This window comes from Uranotaenia lowii, chromosome 2 (assembly GCF_029784155.1).
Source record: "Uranotaenia lowii strain MFRU-FL chromosome 2, ASM2978415v1, whole genome shotgun sequence".
Lineage (NCBI taxonomy): Eukaryota > Metazoa > Arthropoda > Insecta > Diptera > Culicidae > Uranotaenia > Uranotaenia lowii.
The window spans coordinates 372,593,132-372,614,262 of NC_073692.1; the positions used below are offsets into that span (position 1 = coordinate 372,593,132).

Below are 21,131 nucleotides of genomic sequence, written 5' to 3' on the forward strand. Positions count from 1 at the left end.
CCAATTCCAGAGTACCAGTAGCTCGCGTTCCGACATGGCTAAACGGCAATCGAGTTAGTTTGCCTCCAGCACACACCTTGCAATCTCCACATTCTTGACCGTTGAATTTTACCCCACTGTAGCGAGACCATCCTTCAGCAGCTTCAGATTCTTGATGCACATGTCTCCCATGCGTTTGTGCCACAATCCAACAGAATCTGGAGTTAGACACGCCAGGACAGACGACTTCTTTTGATTCAGCTTGAACAAGTCGTTGGATCTGCAATCAGCTTGCCTCAAGAATTGTGAACCTCACATCCATGCTGGTCGAATGTGACAGTCTGACCTTGTTCTACGATTCTTCCGACAGACAGAAGATTTACGGCTAGATCTGAAACCAATTCCACATTCTTGAGGTGTATGGAATACTTGTTGCAGGTTGGTTTAAGTTTTGCTATGTCTTCGCCAACGATTTTCATGGACTGTTTGTTGGCAGCGAAGATACTCCCCGTCGATTCTTTGATATTTTCCAAAAGGGCTTCGTTTTTGTTCGATGTTTCACCGCTCCGGAGTCGAAGTACCATTCGTTGTCCTCGGTTGTATACAGTGCTGACAGTACAACACAAAATGCCTCACCTTTCTTGTCGACTTTGTTCTTGGTTGGTTCTACAATCCTTAGCGATGTGCCCGAATTTTTTGCAACGACAACATTGGGGTCCTTTCGCTTTATTCGGGCACCTGACGAATTTTGAGGTACCTTACAGTTGTTATTCTTCAGCTTGGAAGGACGTCTTGAAACAAAGGGTTGAGTGGGATTGACCTCGGGCATCTCGATCTCCTGTGGCAATTTGGTTTTTATGACGTCACCAGTAATTGCAATGCCAGAATGTTCGAGACCCATGACCATCGGACGATATTCCAACGGCAATCCCGCCAACAACATCATTCCAATCCACCTGTCGTTCGAGGGAAAATCTATTCCTGTCAGTTGATTGGCGGTTGTAATCATCCGATTCACGTACGCTTCCATGGTTCCACAACTTGATAAATTCGTCGAAATGAGCTTGTGTAGGAGAGCCCATTGACGAGTCAGACCGATGTCTTCAAATGTGTTGACCAGTTTCGTCCAAACCTCAGCACTGCCGTGTTACGCCGAAGTGACGTATAAACCATTTTCGTTTTAAGCGAATAAAAGTGATTTTCTCTTTTTCCTCTTTATTCGTTAATCTGAGACTTTTCATAAAATGTGATCTGTAGAATTTATGCATAGATACATGACAAATGCAGCCTTTTGAAACACAACTCTTTATTTTGCGTAAAATTCGTATAATTACTTCAAATGGATATGCGTCAGTTCGGCGTATAAACGTTTGTTTTGATTAGACGATTCTCCGTCGGAGTGACGTTTATCCTTATACTGTATTTGTTTTCTCCACTCGTGGAGTGTTCCACCGTACCCGATAAAAACAAACACAAATCGTCGCCAGTGTATTGCTATCTCACTCACTCACACGCTCTCTCGCAACACTGGCAAAATCATCGGTGGGCCACCGTCCGTAAGCAGAACTCCGACAGGTCAAAACCAGTGCAACACCGTCCGAATAAACAAACAGTTTGACAGCACCTAGTGGTGCACCAGTGCAACACTAGTGCAACACTCGGCATAAACAAACACGGTATTACCCGGTAAATTTGAATCGGCAGAGAGGTAACTCAAATCGCCAGAGGGATCGTAACGATCTCTCTGGCGATTTTGCATCATCACATCGTTAGAGAGGAACACACCATACGCGTGCCTTGGGTGAGTGCCACGAATTAAGCTAAGACACGCCCTCCAGAGAAACACACGAACACAATCCGAATCGTGTTTGTATGTTTCCCTCCGAGACGCGTGTTCGCATGCCTGAGAAGTCGACAGCTACGATTGAAAGCACACACGGGACACGGGGACAAAATGCGACCCCACCGTCAGCGTTGCCACATTTAAATCTGTATTTTCGAGCCAAAAAATCTTTTTAATCTGTATGAAATCTCAAAAATCTGTATTGAAATCTGTATCAAAAATTTTCATTCCGGATACTTACGCTGAACTACGGTGACCTTTTTATAATGCGTTGTGCATTCATTTGGACTACGCTGCTGATTACTGCGGGCTACTATTTGTGCGACATGTCAAACCAGTGTTAAACCTGATATTTTGTATACGCGAACTGTTTTTGGTTTAACTTTGTCTGATTAATTGTAACGGACAAAATACATGTCCGCCATGTGTGAAAAATAAGGTCACGCAAAGTTTTAGGTGGATATATTCCGTTAAATATAACGATCTGTGTGCTTCTGGGGTTTAACAATCAGTTGGGATTTGAACATTGTGTCAATACTCTTTACTATTAGAGCAAGTTCACTGGTTGAGATGGAGTTGGAAATTTCGAAGGTTTACATCACATCACAACAAATTTGCCGTCCACCGGTGTTGGGAAAATCTGATATTCGAACAGTTTCGCGCTGCAAAATTTGTATCGTATAACACTTTTTGGCTGACGGTGATAGAAAAACACATTGTTTTGCAACACCGAACCAAGTGATAGAGTCGGCGTTGCAATACAGTATTCGTGCATGAAACGACTCGGTGCTGCCATCTTCCTTATGTTCAAAACCTCAGTCGAGGGGAAAAAAGGAAATTGAGTAATTTTAGGATTTTAATAGAAAATTATATTTTAATGTTTCAACAATACATTTATCACTTAAATTGTTACGATTTACAAAAAAATAAATCAACTCTTTAAAACTTACAGCCAATTTTTTTTATGCCCTTGCCAATCGAATACATTTTGAGGCGCAGAGATGCCAGATTGCTGGGTGAATAAATAAATTCTGTTTGTATGTTTTGTTTGAGCGGTTTTCGGGAGTAGGAAATTGTTTCGCTTTTTTATTTGAAAAAGATATTCCGTCGGAATGTCCGGTAACAAGTTCGGAACGCCGTCTTTAATGGATCCATCATCTTTAGAAAACGGAACCCTCGCTGTTGATTCGACAAGTGTCAATCATATCAAACGTAAGGCGTCGTATCGGGAGTAAAATTCAGCTTGTGTCTGAAATATCTATACTTTTTATTTGTCACTTACTTAATTATCACTTTGAAAATGAAAGTTTTAGAAAGAGTTCAAAAATCAAATGCCCTCCAATACAAAACTCCTAATTCTGCAGAATACAGTTTTATATTGGGATGCATTATAACTTAAACAATACTTATTCATACATCTAAATTATAAAATTTTCATATTGGCACTACTATTTCCAGTTAATGATCAAGTAAAATGAATATGATTTCAATTTTCAAAAGGTGAATTCAAAATACAAAAAGTCAGTAGAATTACTGAAAAGCAAATTCTCTTGGCATCGCTGCCCGCATAAATCAGTATTATACATTAACGATTTCAATTATCTTCTTCCCAAGACACACGAAAGATAAGCTTTATATTTTTGGATTATTAATGTACGATTAAGCTAGTCTTTTTTTCATGACATGGAATCGTTTGGACGCACTTAACGATACAGCGAACGGGTCGTTAAGTAGAGTAACCATTCATTTTTTTTTGCTTTTTTCTTTATTCGAATCGTAGCTAAAAGATAGATGTTATCGTTATTTTATCTTCGTTTGCACGTTTTGCTGACGCTACAGCTGATCTTCTAAAGATCTTTTTACTATTAAAAATAATAAAAGGTAGCTTCCATTATTAATACTAGAATCAAATTCAAACATAAGGAATTTTATTACAACTGTTTATTTATTAAACATTTTTAAATCACTTTGTTTTTCACTTATACGAAGTTTCATTTCCGAGCAGCCGAGCGCTTCCTCCAGGTTTTGATCTCCACTTGCAATTCCCTCGCTTTCTCCTTCGGGAGCCGCCCTAACATTTGTTGTCCGCTTCATGATTCAAGAGACGCCTTTCACTGCTGCTCTTCCGCCTTTTTATTTTCTCGAACAACCAGCAACGTATCCTTCACCTTTGCCTAAGAAGTCAGGCCTGAGACACCCGTCTACCTGCGCCTGAAATAAAATAATTCTATCTAAAAAAAAGGTATTATTAATCAATAGTCGGTGTACTCACCCTCGCACAACCGGAACCGGCGCTGTCGGCTACTGATCCCACGTCGGAACCGGTACTATTGCCTATCAGATCGACCAATAAAAGGTAATTTTTGCGAGAACTATGCCAGGAGAAGATTTTTTCCGGCACAAAATGGGCCACGTGTGATGACAGCAGAAAAATTTGGGGCGCGTTGCTAAAATAATTAATTTTATTTCGTGATGATTAATGTTATCTTTCAGGAATAATATTTTATCTTATCGGCGTGTTGCAAAATTACTCATTTTGTTTCTTGGAAGATTAATCGTATCTTTTCGAAATAGTTTTTACTCGTTTCTAGCGAAGGCGCATTAGCGATGACCCAAAAATAAATCTAACTATCAATATAATCAGAACCGAATAATTCGAAAGATTCAAAGTATGGTTTTTCGCTATGCGGGTGGTTGCTTTCAATTTTATACCATCGTATATTCTATCACACCGGTGGACGGCCAACCTTTTTGGTCTATATTTCACGATAGAAAAATAAGGCAATGACCAATTTTGGTATATGATTCTTAAACACAGGTTTTAAAACTTTCTTCAACCCTTTGCATGTTGTATTGCATTGTAACGGTTCCGAACTCTAATCTGGAAGTTTTTTTTTCTTATTTGCAAGCGTGATAATTGATGAATGATTGAATCATCAAAGTAGATTATTATTGATTTACTCGAAGTATAATCAAAATATCTTGGAAAATCTCTGATTTTCTGAAAATCTGTATGAAATCTGTATAAATTTCCAATTATCTGTAATCTGTATATACAGATTCTGTGTTACAAAATTTCCAAAAAATCTGTATACTTACAGAAAAATCTGTATATGTGGTAACGCTGCCCACCGTACGAGTGTACGATTCAAACTGATTTCGCATGTACGCATTCGTATTTGTTGCCTCTAGGTATCTCGGCAGGACAAACCGAATGAAAATATTTGCGTTCTTGGAGTGTCGCCGAAGTTAACCGTTTTATTCTAAGTTCGGTGACTCAACTCTCAATTTTTTGCATGCTCTGTCGATTTCTGAGAGGATGCGCTTACTGGGTAGTCTTTTCGTGCAGTTGGAACAAATTTCGTTTTTAGTTAAAATGGCCAGTGCGTTGGATCTTCTTGAATTGTATTCGAGTGAGGAAGAAAATTTTAGTGATGCTGTCGGAGAAACTTCTCAAGGTATGTATTTCTTTGTACATAAAAAACAATTTCCGTTTGTTCGTTTGTTAGTTTTTTTTATTTGACCTCAATTGCCCTCTCAGTCCTAGTTTTAGCGTTAAGATAAGACCTAGACAATAAAAAATCGGTATAAGTGGGTGCTAATTATTACCAGGAATGAAGGAAAATGTCAGATTTGTAGAAGACTCATAATGTTTTACATTGGATTTAGATGAAAATTGACATACAGTTGCGTTCAAAAAAGAATGAATTTGCGCGAAGCGGCGTACCCACTTCCAACTTTGACAAGCTGCCATTTCTCTCTCGGTTGATATTTTTTCATGAAATTTTCACACAATTTAGTTCAACTATCTAATTAACGCTCTACGAAATTTGAAGTTTTTACAATGACTGGAAACAAAGATTTAAGCAATCCGTTTTTAAGAAAGGTGCTCAGCGACCAAAATTGGCCGAAATCAAAGAGGTGAAATTCGTCAGAGGATCGTTTTCGTTTCATTATAAATCGTGCTTTAAAGGAGATTGGAAGGGATTTTCATTATTTACGGTGAAACAGCTCAAGGAAGTATCGCGGTGACTTTGACCTTCAATCTTCTCTTCACTTCAGAAATGAAAATAGAGGAATAGAGGTTGAAAGAAAAAAAACGATTTTAAAGAAACTTTGTCCACTAATGCCAGATAATAAGAAAGATTTTTGGGAAAAGTTCGAAGAAAAAAAGTTTCTGGAAGAATTCTAATTTATAACTTTTGTTTTTTTAATGATTTTCTTACTAAATGAATATTTGAATTTTTTAAACATTATCTCATTTTTGAAACCAGAATTCTTCTCGTTAATAAAATTAGAGTGCACAGCTTTAAAAAAAAACAACATTGTTGCTTGACAAACAAACTTACCACAAACAAATGACCACACAAACAAATTTCTTTGTAACAAAAACAACGCAAAATTAATGAAGAATAAGTTTTGTTCTACAAATGTTAAATAATTTCTCGAATTTTTTTAATTAATGTAGATGTCAACGTTTGCATTCAAATTTTATTTATCAAAAAGGCTCGACAACTACTTTGTTTGAGAACCCTTTATACTAAGGAAAGGGGGAGGGGGGGGGGGCTTTTTTATTTTATTCTCAACCGATTGTCATGTTAAAATATGATTTTTTTCAAATCTGAGGAATGTCGCCTGTAAATTATACGGGTTATTGAAATTGTTCTGTATCACTTTCAAAAACGCATGGATATACGTCACTTCGGCGTATAAATCGCACTTTTGGCGATTCGTTTTTATCGATTTTCTCAAAAACTGTTTGATATTTTCTAGATTTGTTGAAAGCATTTGATAGCTCATAGGAAAACGCACACAATAGCGTCAAAAAGTCAAAACCGAAAAAAATGGATAAACGTCACTTCGTCATATCACGGCAGTGCAGCAGTGGTGTTCAGTTTACGGGTTCGAGAAAAAGAATGATTCTTCCTCGCGCTATTCGATCCTTCCTTGGATCCACAGCAGGCAAAGAACCGTCCGGATTGGCAATTCGCTGCACCACGTCCCAGAGTTCTTCCACTTCCAGATAGGTCTTGACTGCGAACTTCCAGGTCCTACAGTTCTCCCGACTGACCAACCGCACTATCGCTGGGTGGCCCTGGGTGGCAAAGTTCTGGTTCCGAGCTTGCGGACCATCTCCGCTTCCGCCTTGGCTAGCAGCAACTCTTGTCGTTGTGCTCATACTGTTTTAACTACTTGCTGAAACTTCTTGCAGAAACGCTTCCTGATTATCGTTACTTCTCTGGGCCCATAACCTAATGGGCAGAGTAAAATGAAACGCGTGTGGTTTTCGTAAGGGCAAGTAACATAATGAAAATTTTAATTATTCTTCATAGTAACCAATGTTGTTTGAGAAAACCTGATTGCTTCGATGAGAAAACTTCTTCAAAAGTAACCTTAAGATATTTTATGGAGGTTACTGATCCGAGTGAGTTTTCCATTTAAAACGTAGTCGCAAATGATTGAGGATCTACTCCTGAAGAAGCTTATGCACTCACACTTTCTGCCATTCCACTCCACCATGCACCATTAGACTGAGTCGATTTGGGGTCATTTTTTAATTTCTCAAACCCTGGGGTCTTAAAAGCTTCGTCTTGGTCCAAAACTCATCCATGATTTTTTGCAGAATTTTTAAGTAGATTTACATGAGTAAATTTGAACTTTTAGGTTTGTATGGGAAAATTGGATATTTTGTACTGAAAAATCAACATCATTTTTGTTTCTTCTGTGGAGCCGAGCCAGATGATGGTTTTTGTGCCAATTTATAAATTTCCTCAAGAAAATTTTCCACTGAACAATTTTCTTGAAGACCGTAACTTTGTATTTTATTAGACAAAAAAGTTATTAGCTGTTTAACAGGGGTATGTCTTTTCGCATTGATAAACAATAAACTCAATTGACATCACTGCTGGGTGCCTAGCGAGGTATTGCATGACTACTTTTCATGCATGCAATACTTCGCGAGGCTCCAGCAGTGATGTCAATTGAATTTATTGTTTATCAATGCGAAAAGACATACCCCTGTTAAACAGCTAATAACTTTTTTGTCTAATAAAATAAATTTATGGCACAAAAACCATCATCTGGCTCGGCTCCACAGAAGAAACAAAAATGATGTTGATTTTTCAGTACGAAATATCCAATTTTCCCATACAAACCTAAGTTCAAATTTACTCATGTAAACGTTACTTTAAAATTCTGCAAAAAACCATGGAGGAGTTTTAGAGTAAGACGAAGCTTTTTAGACCCCAGGGTTTGAGGAATTCAAAAATGACCCCAAATCGACTTAGTCTAATGCACCATACCAGTAATCTGTCGATGTCATCTTAAAGCGCAGCGCAATCCACTATCGAATCTACGATTCGGTAAATTTTTAAATCATCAGCAAACAGTAGTTTTGGTGATTGAAGGAATGTTGCTAAATCGTATATAAACAGCACGAAGATAAGCGGTCCTAAGTGGCTGCCGTGCGGTACAGCAGACGGCATGTTGAACACAGAAGAGTGAGTACCATGGATGTTGATAAAACCATGACGATTAAGCAAGTACGACGACAATCATTTGGTTACCCATATAGGAGAGCCGTAGAGAGTAAGTTTTTCTATGAAGATTCTGTGTGGAACTGTATCGAAGACCTTGACGAATCCTATGTACATATATTGAGTCCATTTGCAGTTTCTTATACGTTGCGGTGTTCAACATCGCTTCGGCTTGTGCCATCGTCTTGACACCAAACACCTGCACATGCGAAAGATCCGGTTTGGTACCACCCCAGGCGTCCTCTGGAGTCAATGAATGCCCGTTCAGCCCAAAATTTCTTCGTAAGAACAGCAGTCAACGTACCCGCTCGGCCAAACCATGTGTGTAAGTGTGTAATCGGTGGACGTCTGATGCACAATGATGATGCCTTTGTGACCTTGATGTCGGATTTTGTTTCAGAAAGTAGATGAATATCGCAGCTGCCGGTCGGACTTTCAGCCTCTTTGCTGGAATCGAACTTCGTATCCACGCAGAGAAATTTGGCTCACAGAGAGCAAATTGCTGGACATCTTCAAAATATACGTCACGTCGTCGTTAACTTGAATTGAATGACCTGGTTGATACTTGCGTTTCAATTTAGGAGAAATGCCTTCTGAAGAGTAAAAATCCCTTTTTGAACCGTTCCGCTTGCTACGATTCATTGCACCTTTATCGGCAGCTATGACGACACCGCTCGCTGTTTGAGGGTTACTAAGCAACCATTCGTTTTTCCAACCTTCGTCTTCTCCCACGGTATATTACACCGTATTCGACACCGTGGTCTTCTCCCTTGTGGCCAGTTAACAAATCACTCCTTGGATAGGTGCCCAAACTTGAGGCAACGTTTGCACTTCGGTCCCTACGGTTTGTCTGATGGAACAAGCCCCTATTAAGGTAAGTGTCAATCGAGGAACCCTGACACTGAAGTAGTGGTCAGTTTCCTCAGCACGCTGTCAGTTTGAGTAAAATCGGTCGGGATCAAAATTTTTGTGCAGACAACATTCTGTGACATTGCGTATGGTGCTGCCTATACAAATTTCAGGCCATTTACTCAGCCCCAGCCGGAGTGGTGTTTTTTAGTTTCTGTTACGATCAGCAATCGTGTATGGGCGAGCAAAGAATCAAACAGTCTTCGTGGAATCATCGAATTTGCACATGCATTTGAGTAATGTATGGTGGCCTTAATGAAACTCAGTCAGTGAACAGACCAATTAGTTTGTAGTTCATCGAAAGATTCACTATTCCTAAAGAGAGAGTTAAAGTTTTTCTCTCTCAACACCCCCATAAAAATTCATTTCTATTGCAAGGAGGCGAATCACTACAGGTAAATCATTTGATTTATTTTTTATTTTCATACTTGATTGTTAATTCTGAAAAGCGACCTTTTGATAAAAGTTTGCCACTTCTTATCTCGATAATCAATTTGTCACCTGTAAAAAAGTCCCCTGCATAAGCGCGTTTGCGATTTTTTTTGTTCCTAAATCCGGCTAACATCGATAATATAGAGATTTGACGCGCCCGCAGCTGCACAGCTGTTCATTATGATATAGGTCTCTCTCTCGCCTCGCATGCTTTTGTGGCCGGCTTCTCAGCTGACACTAATACTCTTGCAATACGCGTGGCACAGAAAAGTAATCTCCACATTTCGCATCCCACCCATCATCAATCGTTTGAAGATTGCCATCCGCATCGCAGAAGCAAACAAACTCCGGTCCCACCGAGTCGATTGACGAACAACGATCTAATGTCCTCTTGAAATTCGAACTGTGTGTGACCTTTGGCATCAGTGTAAATTAGGAGCGAAAATTTTGAGGGGTTTCACCAATCACCAATCCTGTGGCCATGCTGCACCGGTTCATCACGCGAGGGCTCAAGAGTTCCAACAATATTGTCGTTCGGCCGAATCAATTCCCCCAGCTGCAGATACGCGTCTTTTCCAATCAATTTGTTGCCGCGGCCGGTGGTCGTGAAACAACAATTGATAATCGTGGGGGATTCGGCATAATTGGAGTGGCTCGCTGCAAACAGGTATCGTTTGTGTTTTTATTGCCTGGCATATCTGGCATTTGAACTGGAAGCTCACCTAAACGTGTTCCGCTTTTCGAACGTTGGCTCAATAAGCTATTACTTTCACCGAAATTCGAGTTTTATGGCGTTTATGTAAAGAAAGTAGTCTTATTTTAGATCTATTTTTTTTTTTTTTGTTACCAAGTGCTGACAATTGATTTTTTTAAATTTTCTATCATTTTTTAATTTATACTTTACAGCCCCTCACGATGACCACCAGGGGAAAAAGTTCAAAGGCGACAACCGGAAATATCGGAGTCTACAGTTTGACCAAAAATTTGCACTTCTACAGCTCTAGTCGAGATAACTGGGCCAAAGATTCTAAGACGTTAAGGTAAGGGTTCGTACAATTAAGGCAAATTGAAACCGAAATTTTTTATACTTTAATCATGTTATTGACACGTACGGCTAGTTGAAACTAGAAGAATTGTTTATGAGTGAATAATAGGCAAACATCAGATGAGCTTTCTAGGATAAATTTTTATAGTTGGTGAAATTGTAGGTCTATTGGCAGATTTTTTAGAAAGCATATGTGTAATACACATTCCATCTGGCTTCATGTGTTAACGAATGCGGTAAAGAATTTCTATCACGCATATTTTATACATTTTACCTGTCCATAAAATATAGTGTGTTCAGGATCGCCCCTAATGGCATGGATTGGAAGTATCAGACTGGCAAACGGCAGACCATGTGCAACTCGAGACCTCATACACCCAAAGGTAGAGGTCATATCACCTCTTGTCTTACAACTTCGATTCTCAGGTCGGGTATCCAACCCCGGTGGATGCTTTGGGTAATAAAATTCAAGCAACGAACAATGAACAACAAATTTTGGATGGAAATCGGCAAAGACCCAGACACGCGACGGAAAGGGACCAGCGATTGGGAACTTGGAACATGGAGCTGCCGATCTCTAAATTTCATAGGCCAATTCGCGATAGAGCTGCAGGAGGTATGCTGGAAGGGCTCCACCAAGATGGTCATGCGAACTATCAGAGCTGCAGCAACACACACGAGCTTGGAACAGCTTTTATAGTGATGGGGAAGCTGAAAAATCGCATGATCGGGTGGTGGCCAATCGACCTACGAATGTGCCGGTTGAGAATCAAGGGCCGGTTTTCAATATCAACGTGCACAGCCCTCATCTCGGAAGTACCGGTAACGACAAAGACGAATTCTAAGCGCAGCTGGAACGTGAATACGATTGCTGCTCAAATCATGATATCAAGATCATCATCGGGGATTTCAACGCTCAGGTCGGCCAGGAGGAGGAATTCAAACTGACAATTGGAATGTTCAGCGCGCACCAGCTGACCAACGAAAACGGCCTCAGACTAATAGATTTCGCCCTCTCCAAACGAATGGCCGTACGTAGTGTGAAAAGCTAACATCAGGCTACCAGAGGAAATCTCTGATTGCTCGACCGACCGCACTCGAGAATCTACCGAGCATCTTTGCTGGTTACCGCGTGAACGCCGACTGACGCGAACGGTCAACGGTTTTTACTGACGTGACAGGTGGTCCGAGAGCCCGTGTGAGTCGGATGCCCAGTGGGAGGAATATGCGATATATTTTGACAAATAACGAGGGGTGTTTGAATGTTCGTCGATTTACACACTGATATTAATTCATTCTTAGAAATCAACTCCTCACACGTAGTAACTTTTCCCAGCTTTGCCTCCCACACAAATATACCTGGAGATCACCATACCAAACTCAAGCACAGATCGACCACGTTTTGATAGACAGCTGGCACTTCTCGGACATCATCGATGCGTCAAAAACTCTCCGTAGTGAACAACATACGAAACCGACGCCCGCTTTGGTTAAATATCGCACGACTGGAGCAACCTGTGGATGCGGCAGACTACGCGCAATCGCTCGAAGCAGCGCTGCCGGCAGAAGGCGAGCATGACGAAGCTCCATTTGAAGACTGTTGGGATATCATCAAGACAACCATTAACAACGTTGCGGAGAATGTCATCGGCCATGTGGAACGAACTCGACGGAACGATTGTCTCGACGGGGAGTGTACGAGGGGGATGGACGGCAGTACTGCAGGGAAGCACCCGTGGAAACTTGCAAAATTACCGACAGCGGAAGAGTCCGCGAGTCTGAATTTAACAGGAGAAAAGCGCCTCCTGAAGGAGTAGGAGCTGGAACAGCTGCATTGTTCCCAAGAAACACGAAAGTTCTATCAGAAACTCAACGCATCCCGCAAAGGCTTCGTGCCGGCCAAGCCGAAATGTGGCATCCTGACGGACAATCGTGAGGTGATCAAAAGGTGGAAGCAGCGCTTCGATGAACACCTGAACGGCGCACATGCAGGAGATCAAGACGGTGGGGGAAGGTATATCGCCGGGGCGTAGCCAACGACGTAGAGGAGCCACTCTCAACGATGAGTGAAGTTGAGGAAGCCATTCGCCAGCTGAATAGCAACAAGTCGGCTGGGAAGGATGGCATCGCAGCTGAACTCATAAAGATGGGCCCGGAAAAGTTAGCCGATTGCCTACACCGATTGATTGTCCGAATCTGGAACACAGAACAAATACTGCAGTAGTGGGAGGAAGGAGGTAATATGCCCCATCAACAAGAAGGGTGACAAAGTAGACTGTGAAAACTAGCGAGCGATCACTGTCCTAAATACCGCCTACAAAGTGCTGACCCGAATTCTTCTCTGTCGCCTAACGCCACAGGCTAACAGATTCGTGGGAAGTGATCAGGCTTTATAGAGGGACGGTCTACGATGAACCAGATCTTCACATTATGGCGAATCCTCCAAAAATGCCGTGAACACCAAGTCCCTAGCAACCATCTATCCATCGACTTCAAAGCCGCATACGACACGATCGACCGTAACGAGCTATGGAAAATCATGGACGAGAACGGCTTTTCCGGGAAGCTGTACTATGTACGGATTTTGGATGAATTGTCGAGTTAATTCGAATCACGCAGGGTACTTCGACAAGGCGATGGTCTATCCTGCATGATGTTCAACGTCGCGCTAGAAAGTGTCTTTCGAAGAGCGTTGGGAGAAATGCAGGGCACGTTTTTCAACAGATCCAGTCAACTCATCTGCTTTGTCGATTACATTGATATAGTCGGCAGATCATCTTGAGCGTTGGAGAAGATTTACTGCAAACTGAAACGCGAAGCAGGAAGGATTGAGTTAATCATTAATACGTCCAAGACGAAGTAAATGCTGGCCTGCGGATCCGAGACCGACCGAACCCGCTTGTCCAGTAATAACAAGGTCACGATCGACGGCGACGAGCTGGAGATAGTCGAAGACTTTGTCTATCTCGGCTCACTGGTGACAGCAGACAGAATGACGCCAGCCGTGAGATCCGACGGCGAATGATCAGTGAAAGTCACCTACTATGGACTCCACAAACAACTACGGTCGAGAAGACTTAGCCTCATTAGATCGGTTGTTCTCTACGAGACGTGGATATTGCTCAAGGAGGACCTGCGTACACTCGGAATAGTTACAGCATCCATCTGTTGAATCTGCCAACCGTATAATGAAGCCAGCGCAAAAAGGTACCGCAGTGAACTGTGACGCACGACGGGGGAGTACGTTTCATCATAGTCCACCCCCTTTTATTACCAGGCGCGCTTTGTATCGGTCCACATATCCGTTCGAGTCGTGTTTGGTTTTAAACACCCATTTACTTGATCGCCTTTTGGTAGTTCCGCCAAGGACCAGGTTTGATTGCTCATTAACACATCGTACTCGTCCTGCATGGCTACCTTCCATTTGCCTGCATCGAGACGGGACATCGCTTCCTGTGGGGTGGTTGGATCATTTTAGAAATCAGCATGTTGCGGAGTAGCCACTCCATTGAATTGGCTCGGCTCAGCATGACTCGGTAGCGCACCTCGCGCGGCAACAAACTGATCATACTTGCCTGGTAGATGGTACTCCCGACCGCTTCGCCTCAACGCCAGTGAATCAGGCGGATATGAAACTTGGCGCAGAGGGAGCACAGTCACATTGGTAAAGGTATCTGCCGAGCTACTACTAACATTGCTAAGCGCCTCATCAAAATCGTCATTTTCAAAACTGCTCTCTAGGATTTCCAGGTTGCGGTTTGCGATTATCGATTGCGCCTTCATCGATGGATATCACGTCCCGGCTCTTGATGATCTTCTTGGTCTTCAAGTCATACAGACGGTAGCTCTTGATGTCCTCTTCGAAAGCTAACAAAATACCAGATTCCGATTTGGCATCCCACTTGCGTAGTGTGGGCTTCGGTACATGCACCATGGATTGTGTTCCGAAGATCCTCACGTGCGATAAGTCCGGTTTCTTTCCACTCCAGAGCTGTCCAGGTGTGACATGATGACCTCTCGTAGGGGAACGATTCAAGAGATAAACCGCAGTCGATACAGCCTCAGCCCAGAAAATCTTTTCCAGCTTCGCTTCGAGTAGCATGCATTTCGCACGCTCGACGATTGTCCGATTTGTTCGCTCAGCTAGCCCATTTTACTGTGGCGTGTGGGTAGTCGTTGTCTGATGGCGGATCTCAAACTTTGCAAGATAATCTTCAAACTTCCGGTTTGTATACTCCAATCCGTTGTCAGTTCGTAGAGTTTGACCAGCCATCACATGAAATCTCTTGAAGATTTCTAGTACTTCGTCTTCGGATTTTGTTTCAAGAAAATAGACAAAAATACTTCTAGACTTGTCATCTATACAAGTGACATAATATCGGCTTCTTCCGAGCGACCTCACCTCCATGGGTCAGCAAATGTCCGAGTGAACTATTCGTAAGAGATTGGTAGCACGTGTGCCGACTATGTTTACCCATAGCACAAATGCAACAATCAGCAACCGTCTACTCGCTCAGTTCAACGCCGGCAACCAGACCATCTACCAGCTACTTTAAACTTGCCGAATTCAAATGGCCCATTCGGCGATGCCAGATGTCCAGGGATACTTTTGATGAGCACGTCAGTGCCCTGTCGTCTACACCGTATTGCTCCAGTTTGAACAGGTCATTCGTATGGGTACCTTGAGCCACTATGTTGCCATTCTGGTTCAGCACTCTACAACCCGCGTTGTTGAATACCATGCTATATCCATTCCGGACAATCCTGTTGACGGAAAGTAGATTCACGGACAATTGTAGAATGTACCGCACCTCGTTGACTTGAAGTTCAGAACAGCTTTTCTGAAAACGTGGCTTCAGGATGGTTTTTCCAACTGCTTCGATGTTCATCTCTCCCTTATTGGCAGCTACGACGGAACCATTCGACGTCTTCAGATCCTTCAACAGCGCCTTGTTGTGAGTCATGTGAACTGTTGCCCCGTAATCGAAAAACCAATCGGTGGCGTTGCGTGACTCGATCGTAGAAAGGACAGTGCAAAAAGCTTCTTCTGATGTATTTTAGCGCTCCTTCGCAATGTGGCCGAATTTTTTGCACTTCCTACACTTCGGACCTCTCGATTCTGCTTTGGAATTTTGTGTTGCTTGTTGAATACTCCTCGCTTCCCTTTTATCAGTAGTGCCGCATCCGCCGAAGGTACCTGCAGCTCCTGTAGTAGCTTGGTTTTGATGGCATCTCATGTGATTGGGGTGCCCGAGTTCTCTAAGGCCATAATCATTGGCCTGTAATCCTCCGGGAGACCACACAGCAGCAACGCACCAATCCATTCGTCCGAAATTGAAAATCCGATCCCGTTGAGTTGATGTGCCGTGGAAACCACTTGGTTCACGTACTCAGACATTGAAGAACACTCGCCTGGTAAGACCCGAATCTTCAAATGCCTTCTCCAAGTTTTCACAAACTTCCATCGCTGTCGACGCCGATTGCACGTGGATATAGTTTGTCGGATCAAGTGAAAGGATGATCTTGGCCGTTGCTTTTCGGTTCCTCACAGGATCAACATCGTTGAATGTTCCGTCAGCTTTTTCTCGGGCTTGACTGCTTCCCAAAGGTCCTTAAGCTCTAAATAGATAAGTTTGCACGGCAAACTTCCACGTCGCCCAATTTTCCCGTCCGCAGAGCCTTTTGATCGCAAAATCATTGCTTGCCATAACTTCGGAGTTTCAAGTTTGGAAACGATAGGCCAACCTATTGAAACACGTCTTCTAGTGTTGACAGTTAGTAACAGAATGAAGAAAATTTTATTTTACATAAGTCATAGCTTACTACTACAATAACATTGCTTCGACCAGGGGCACATGTTCGACTTCGATAAAGCAACTGTTCTCGATAGCTTCAACGAGCACCGACAGCATCTAGAAGTACTCGAGATGTACTACATACAAAGCACTCCGAACACCGTCAACATCCAGAGTGACACAGATGAAAGAGCGATCTTCTACGGCGAAGTGTTCAACACACTCTCTCGGACTGCTCACAAGCACTTATCGAAGCCGGTTTCTGGCCATGATGAAGAAACCCAAACAATAATAACCAACTGTCAATTTAGTAGATAAAGTTTTGCTATGAACGTCATTTTACGGAATACGGATTAGGAGCCGCCGCCAAGGCCAGATAATAGTATTGGCCACACAGGAACCGAAGATTGATAAACACTATAGGAGCGCATCTGTTTCGAGTAAGTGAAAGTGAACATTTTTTTCGTTTCACAAGAAATATGTTTTATGCTTTATTTTAGTTCCTTGAAAAAGCATAAATAATAATTCGAAACGTTGGATGAAGAACACATAAAAAGTGTTGTAATTCTTGACCGAAAGCCGAACATAACCTAGATTTGGAACTTGGGATCCAGAATGTTGTTGATCTTATTAATCAGAAAACCACATTAACATTCCAATTTCGGTCTAAACTGTTTGAGATTGAGATTGCAGTTTTCTTGAGCATCCGTTATTCAGCCAATATAGAAGTTGGAATAGATGACTAAAATCCATGAATTGTACATTGAATTGTTGGGGTATATTCACCAAATTTGGTCAAACAATCTTTCCCGATCTTAAGCCCGGTTTACAGTTCTTGTGAACTTGAACTCGAACGTGAACGTGAACTCACCACAGTGAAAAAATATTCCGCAGTGAAATGTCAAATCGGTCAAATCTTCAAAATTAGTAAGAGGTTTGTTCAACTGCGGGTAGAAATTGGTTTCGATCGGAAAATGACAGATCATGCAACCAATGTTTTGATCGATACTTGTCGAACCAATGCTCAAATTTAAATTCAAATTTCTCAAAAAAACATATTGTTCTTCTTCAAAACATATTTAGCTTTGAAAACGATTGATTTAATCAAATAATCCCAAAGTTCTTATCTTTGAATACAATGAATTTAAATTAAATTTCATGAATTTAAAGTACTCCCAAAAAGTATTTATCGATCAAGGAGTAACGAGCTTTAGCGATTCGTTTCTTTTGAAAAACTTATTGAAAGGACGTCATGAATATAACTTCTACAAAATAGCCATTTTTGGTTCTTGATTAAAAATTGACAAACAAAAATTTTAAAATTACTTTTAAAGCCCGGTTTACAGTTCTTGTGAACTCGAACTCGAACGTGAACGTGAACTCACCTCAGTGAAAAAATATTCCGCAGTGAAATGTCAAATCGGTCAAATCTTCAAAATTAGTAAGAGGTTTGTTCAACTGCGGGTAGAAATTGGTTTCGATCGGAAAATGACAGATCGTTCAACCAATGTTTTGATCGATACTTGTCGAACCAATGCTCAAATTTAAATTCGAATTTCTCAAAAAAACATATTGTTCTTCTTCAAAACATATTCAGCTTTGAAAACGATTGATTTAATCAAATAATCCCAAAGTTCTTATCTTTGAATACAATGAATTTAAATTAAATTTTATGAATTTAAAGTACTCCTAAAAAGTTTTTATCGATCAAGGAGTAACGAGCTTTAGCGATTCGTTTCTTTTGAAAAACTTATTGAAAGGACGTTATGAATATAACTTCTACAAGATAGCCATTTTTTTTTTCTTGATTAAAAATTGACAAACAAAAATTTCAAAATTACTTTTAATTAGTGAAACAATTGAAAAGGTTTTTATTTAATAAAAATGCATCAGTACTCTTTTGTTTGTTAATTAATCTGCTTTTCAGTTCTCCTTAAAACACATTATTTTTGAATGATTTCATAAATTTTCATAATTATTTCCATACCTTTTCTGAAACACACATTTGAACAAAGCGGAATCTATTTTTTTTTTTATTTCAATGGAATCTGGCCATTCGATGATCTTCATTTACATTTATTCGTTGAGAAGCTCTTCCAACAGGTACATTTATTCGTCGAGAAAATCTTCCAACAGGTGCAATTAAATGATGCCCAAGCGGGTTTTAAAGTTAAAAAAAAAAATATCGTATGCGTTTCATTTCAAACTCGTAGTATTTTAAGCCTTTAATTGCCTTCAAATGTGCTTACAAATTAAAAAAAAACGAATTTTTTATGAAGCAAAATTTTTTCCGTCATCGGTAAAATTTTTTTTCAGAATGCACATTGCCATTCGGACGTGAAAATGAACGCGGAATTTATACCTATTCACCACTCTTGTTAGTTTTCCGTTTTCACGTTCGCTCAGTGCGTTTACACTTCGAGCGGAATGTCAGTGAACGCGGAAAAAATATTCCGCAGTGAAAATCGAGGGAATTGAAATAAAATTAAGATTAAAGGGCTTTGAACAAGGAAATCAGTTCAAAAATAATCGTTCAACCATTCCGCATCTATTCCACCTAGTTTCGCAGCCATGAAATGCAGCATAGTCGAGTTTTTGAAGAATATAAGTTTTTTCATTTTCACGTTCGAAAGAACTGTAAATGCACCTTTAGAAATCATGCTGGGAATGTTTTTTGATCAACTGACGGAGTCAAACTATGAGCAATATCTAACTAAAATTATTTAAACTACAACCTATCGCTCTTTATTTGTCACCCTATCTATTGTTCATAAATTTATGCTTCCTCAGACTAACAACCCAGCTGGACAAACCTCTGGTGATAATTTTCGCCTGGCTGCTCGCATCGGAAAAGCACCTGAAAAAGTTTTCCGTATTCTACCTGGAGCAGGGCTTCGAAGTTCTGGTGGCCCATCTCAGTCCCTGGCAGCTGATATGGCCAGTTCACGGATCTCAAGCGATAGCCAACGATGTGTTGGCTTTCTTGCGCAACAACGACCTGGAACACGGAATGGTAATTCATGGATTTTCAGTCGGTGGATATCTGTGGGGCGAATGTCTAGTCAAAATCCACCAGGATGAGGCGAATAAAGTCATTCTGGATAAGATCAAGGGTCAAGTTTGGGACAGCGTGGCCGATATCACCGAAATTCCGGTCGGTGTGCCGCATGCCGTCCTACCAAAGAATCCAACGCTCCAGAGCGCCCTGAGGGGTTACATGAAGTAAGATCCGTTATCAGTGGAAACCCATTGAACCCTTCACTAATGTACTTTCTCGTACTTCCAGTTATCATTTGAAGTTGTTCCACGAAGAGGCGACCCAGTATTATGATTTCAGCTCTAAAACGTTCTTCAACGAGCCGAGCCGTTGTCCGGCCCTCATGCTGATATCAAAGAGCGATCCAATCGGAACGGAAAGCGCCAATCAACGACTGCGGGCCACTTGGGATGCTCTAGGAATGAAGGTATTTTTTCCGTTTATTATGGTCATCTAATTTAGGATCAAATACTTTTACATTAATGTTAACACTTTAATCCTACAGACAACCATGAAGGTGTGGGATCGTTCGCCGCACGTAGGCCACTTTTACAAGTACAGGGATGAGTACATCGAGCTGTTGCAGGCCCACTTGAGCTCTCTGCAGCTTACCGGTGTTCAAGCGCGTAAAGCTAAGCTTTAGTTACCTATCTTCCAAAGGTTTTTTAGTTGAAGTGAAACCCCTTTATGAAGTTTAAGAGTGAAGAAAAAAGATCCTAAACTACCACCACTCCATGACCTGTGATACCCCGAATTGACCTGCGCGTAATTATTCGCGACGGATTTCAGTTAGCAACAACAGACAGTCATACCATACCATACTTAGTCCAGAAGAAATCGAACCACAACAGTGCGTGACGTGTAGATCCTAATCTATCAACCTTCCAAAAATACCGAATCTATCACGGGTGTGTGCCTCCGTTTTGTTTTTGTTACCACACGAATAATCTAATGATTGTGATTATGAAAAACGCTCTATCTAGATAAGGTTTGAGTTTTAGAATATCAACAGAATAAAAAATTAAAAATAAAACAACCATTTACGAAAATCTGATTCGCGCTAATCTTTCCATTCGAACGCCCTCTGCCAGCTCGTATTGTTGAGTGCGCAATTCAAGTGATTACCGAATTCGGTACTTGCTAGCAGTCCGTCTGTCTGGATGATGGAGCTCAACGTGAGTAATTTACATAGAAGATTGTAAGTTGACGAGTGTGTGAAGTGAATATAACAAAATAGTGAGGATTGGAATACAACTTAGTGGATAGCACTCACTAAAAAAGTGTAATTTATTAAAAAATATTTTGCAAAGTAAAATTGCAGGTAAGTGCGTTTAATTTTACTTCCAATTTTCCTCGGCTAATTAAATTATTGTTGAAGAACATAAACAAAGTTGTTCCTCAACATAGCAATTATTACGAGAGCATTCCCTGATTTAGAAGATTGTGAAGTGATAAGTTATCTATACACTTACAGTTTAATTGTTATCCCAGAAAGGGATTGAGATGCACTCGGAACAGGTGGAATATTTTCGAAGAAAGTTTGAATGTTGGATGA

General features: G+C 41.0%; 1 protein-coding gene across 1 annotated transcript; it reads left to right on the plus strand.

The window, feature by feature from the left end:
- The first annotated feature begins 9,705 nt into the window (after positions 1-9,705).
- LOC129744073 (uncharacterized) lies at positions 9,706-20,638 on the plus strand. The gene is made up of 5 exons (XM_055736425.1): positions 9,706-10,366; positions 10,606-10,739; positions 19,330-19,761; positions 19,826-20,003; positions 20,082-20,638. The coding sequence occupies exons 1-5, from the start codon at positions 10,181-10,183 to the stop codon at positions 20,217-20,219; spliced, it is 1,068 nt and encodes a 355-aa protein (XP_055592400.1). The 5' UTR covers positions 9,706-10,180; the 3' UTR covers positions 20,220-20,638.
- The last annotated feature ends 493 nt before the right edge of the window (positions 20,639-21,131 follow it).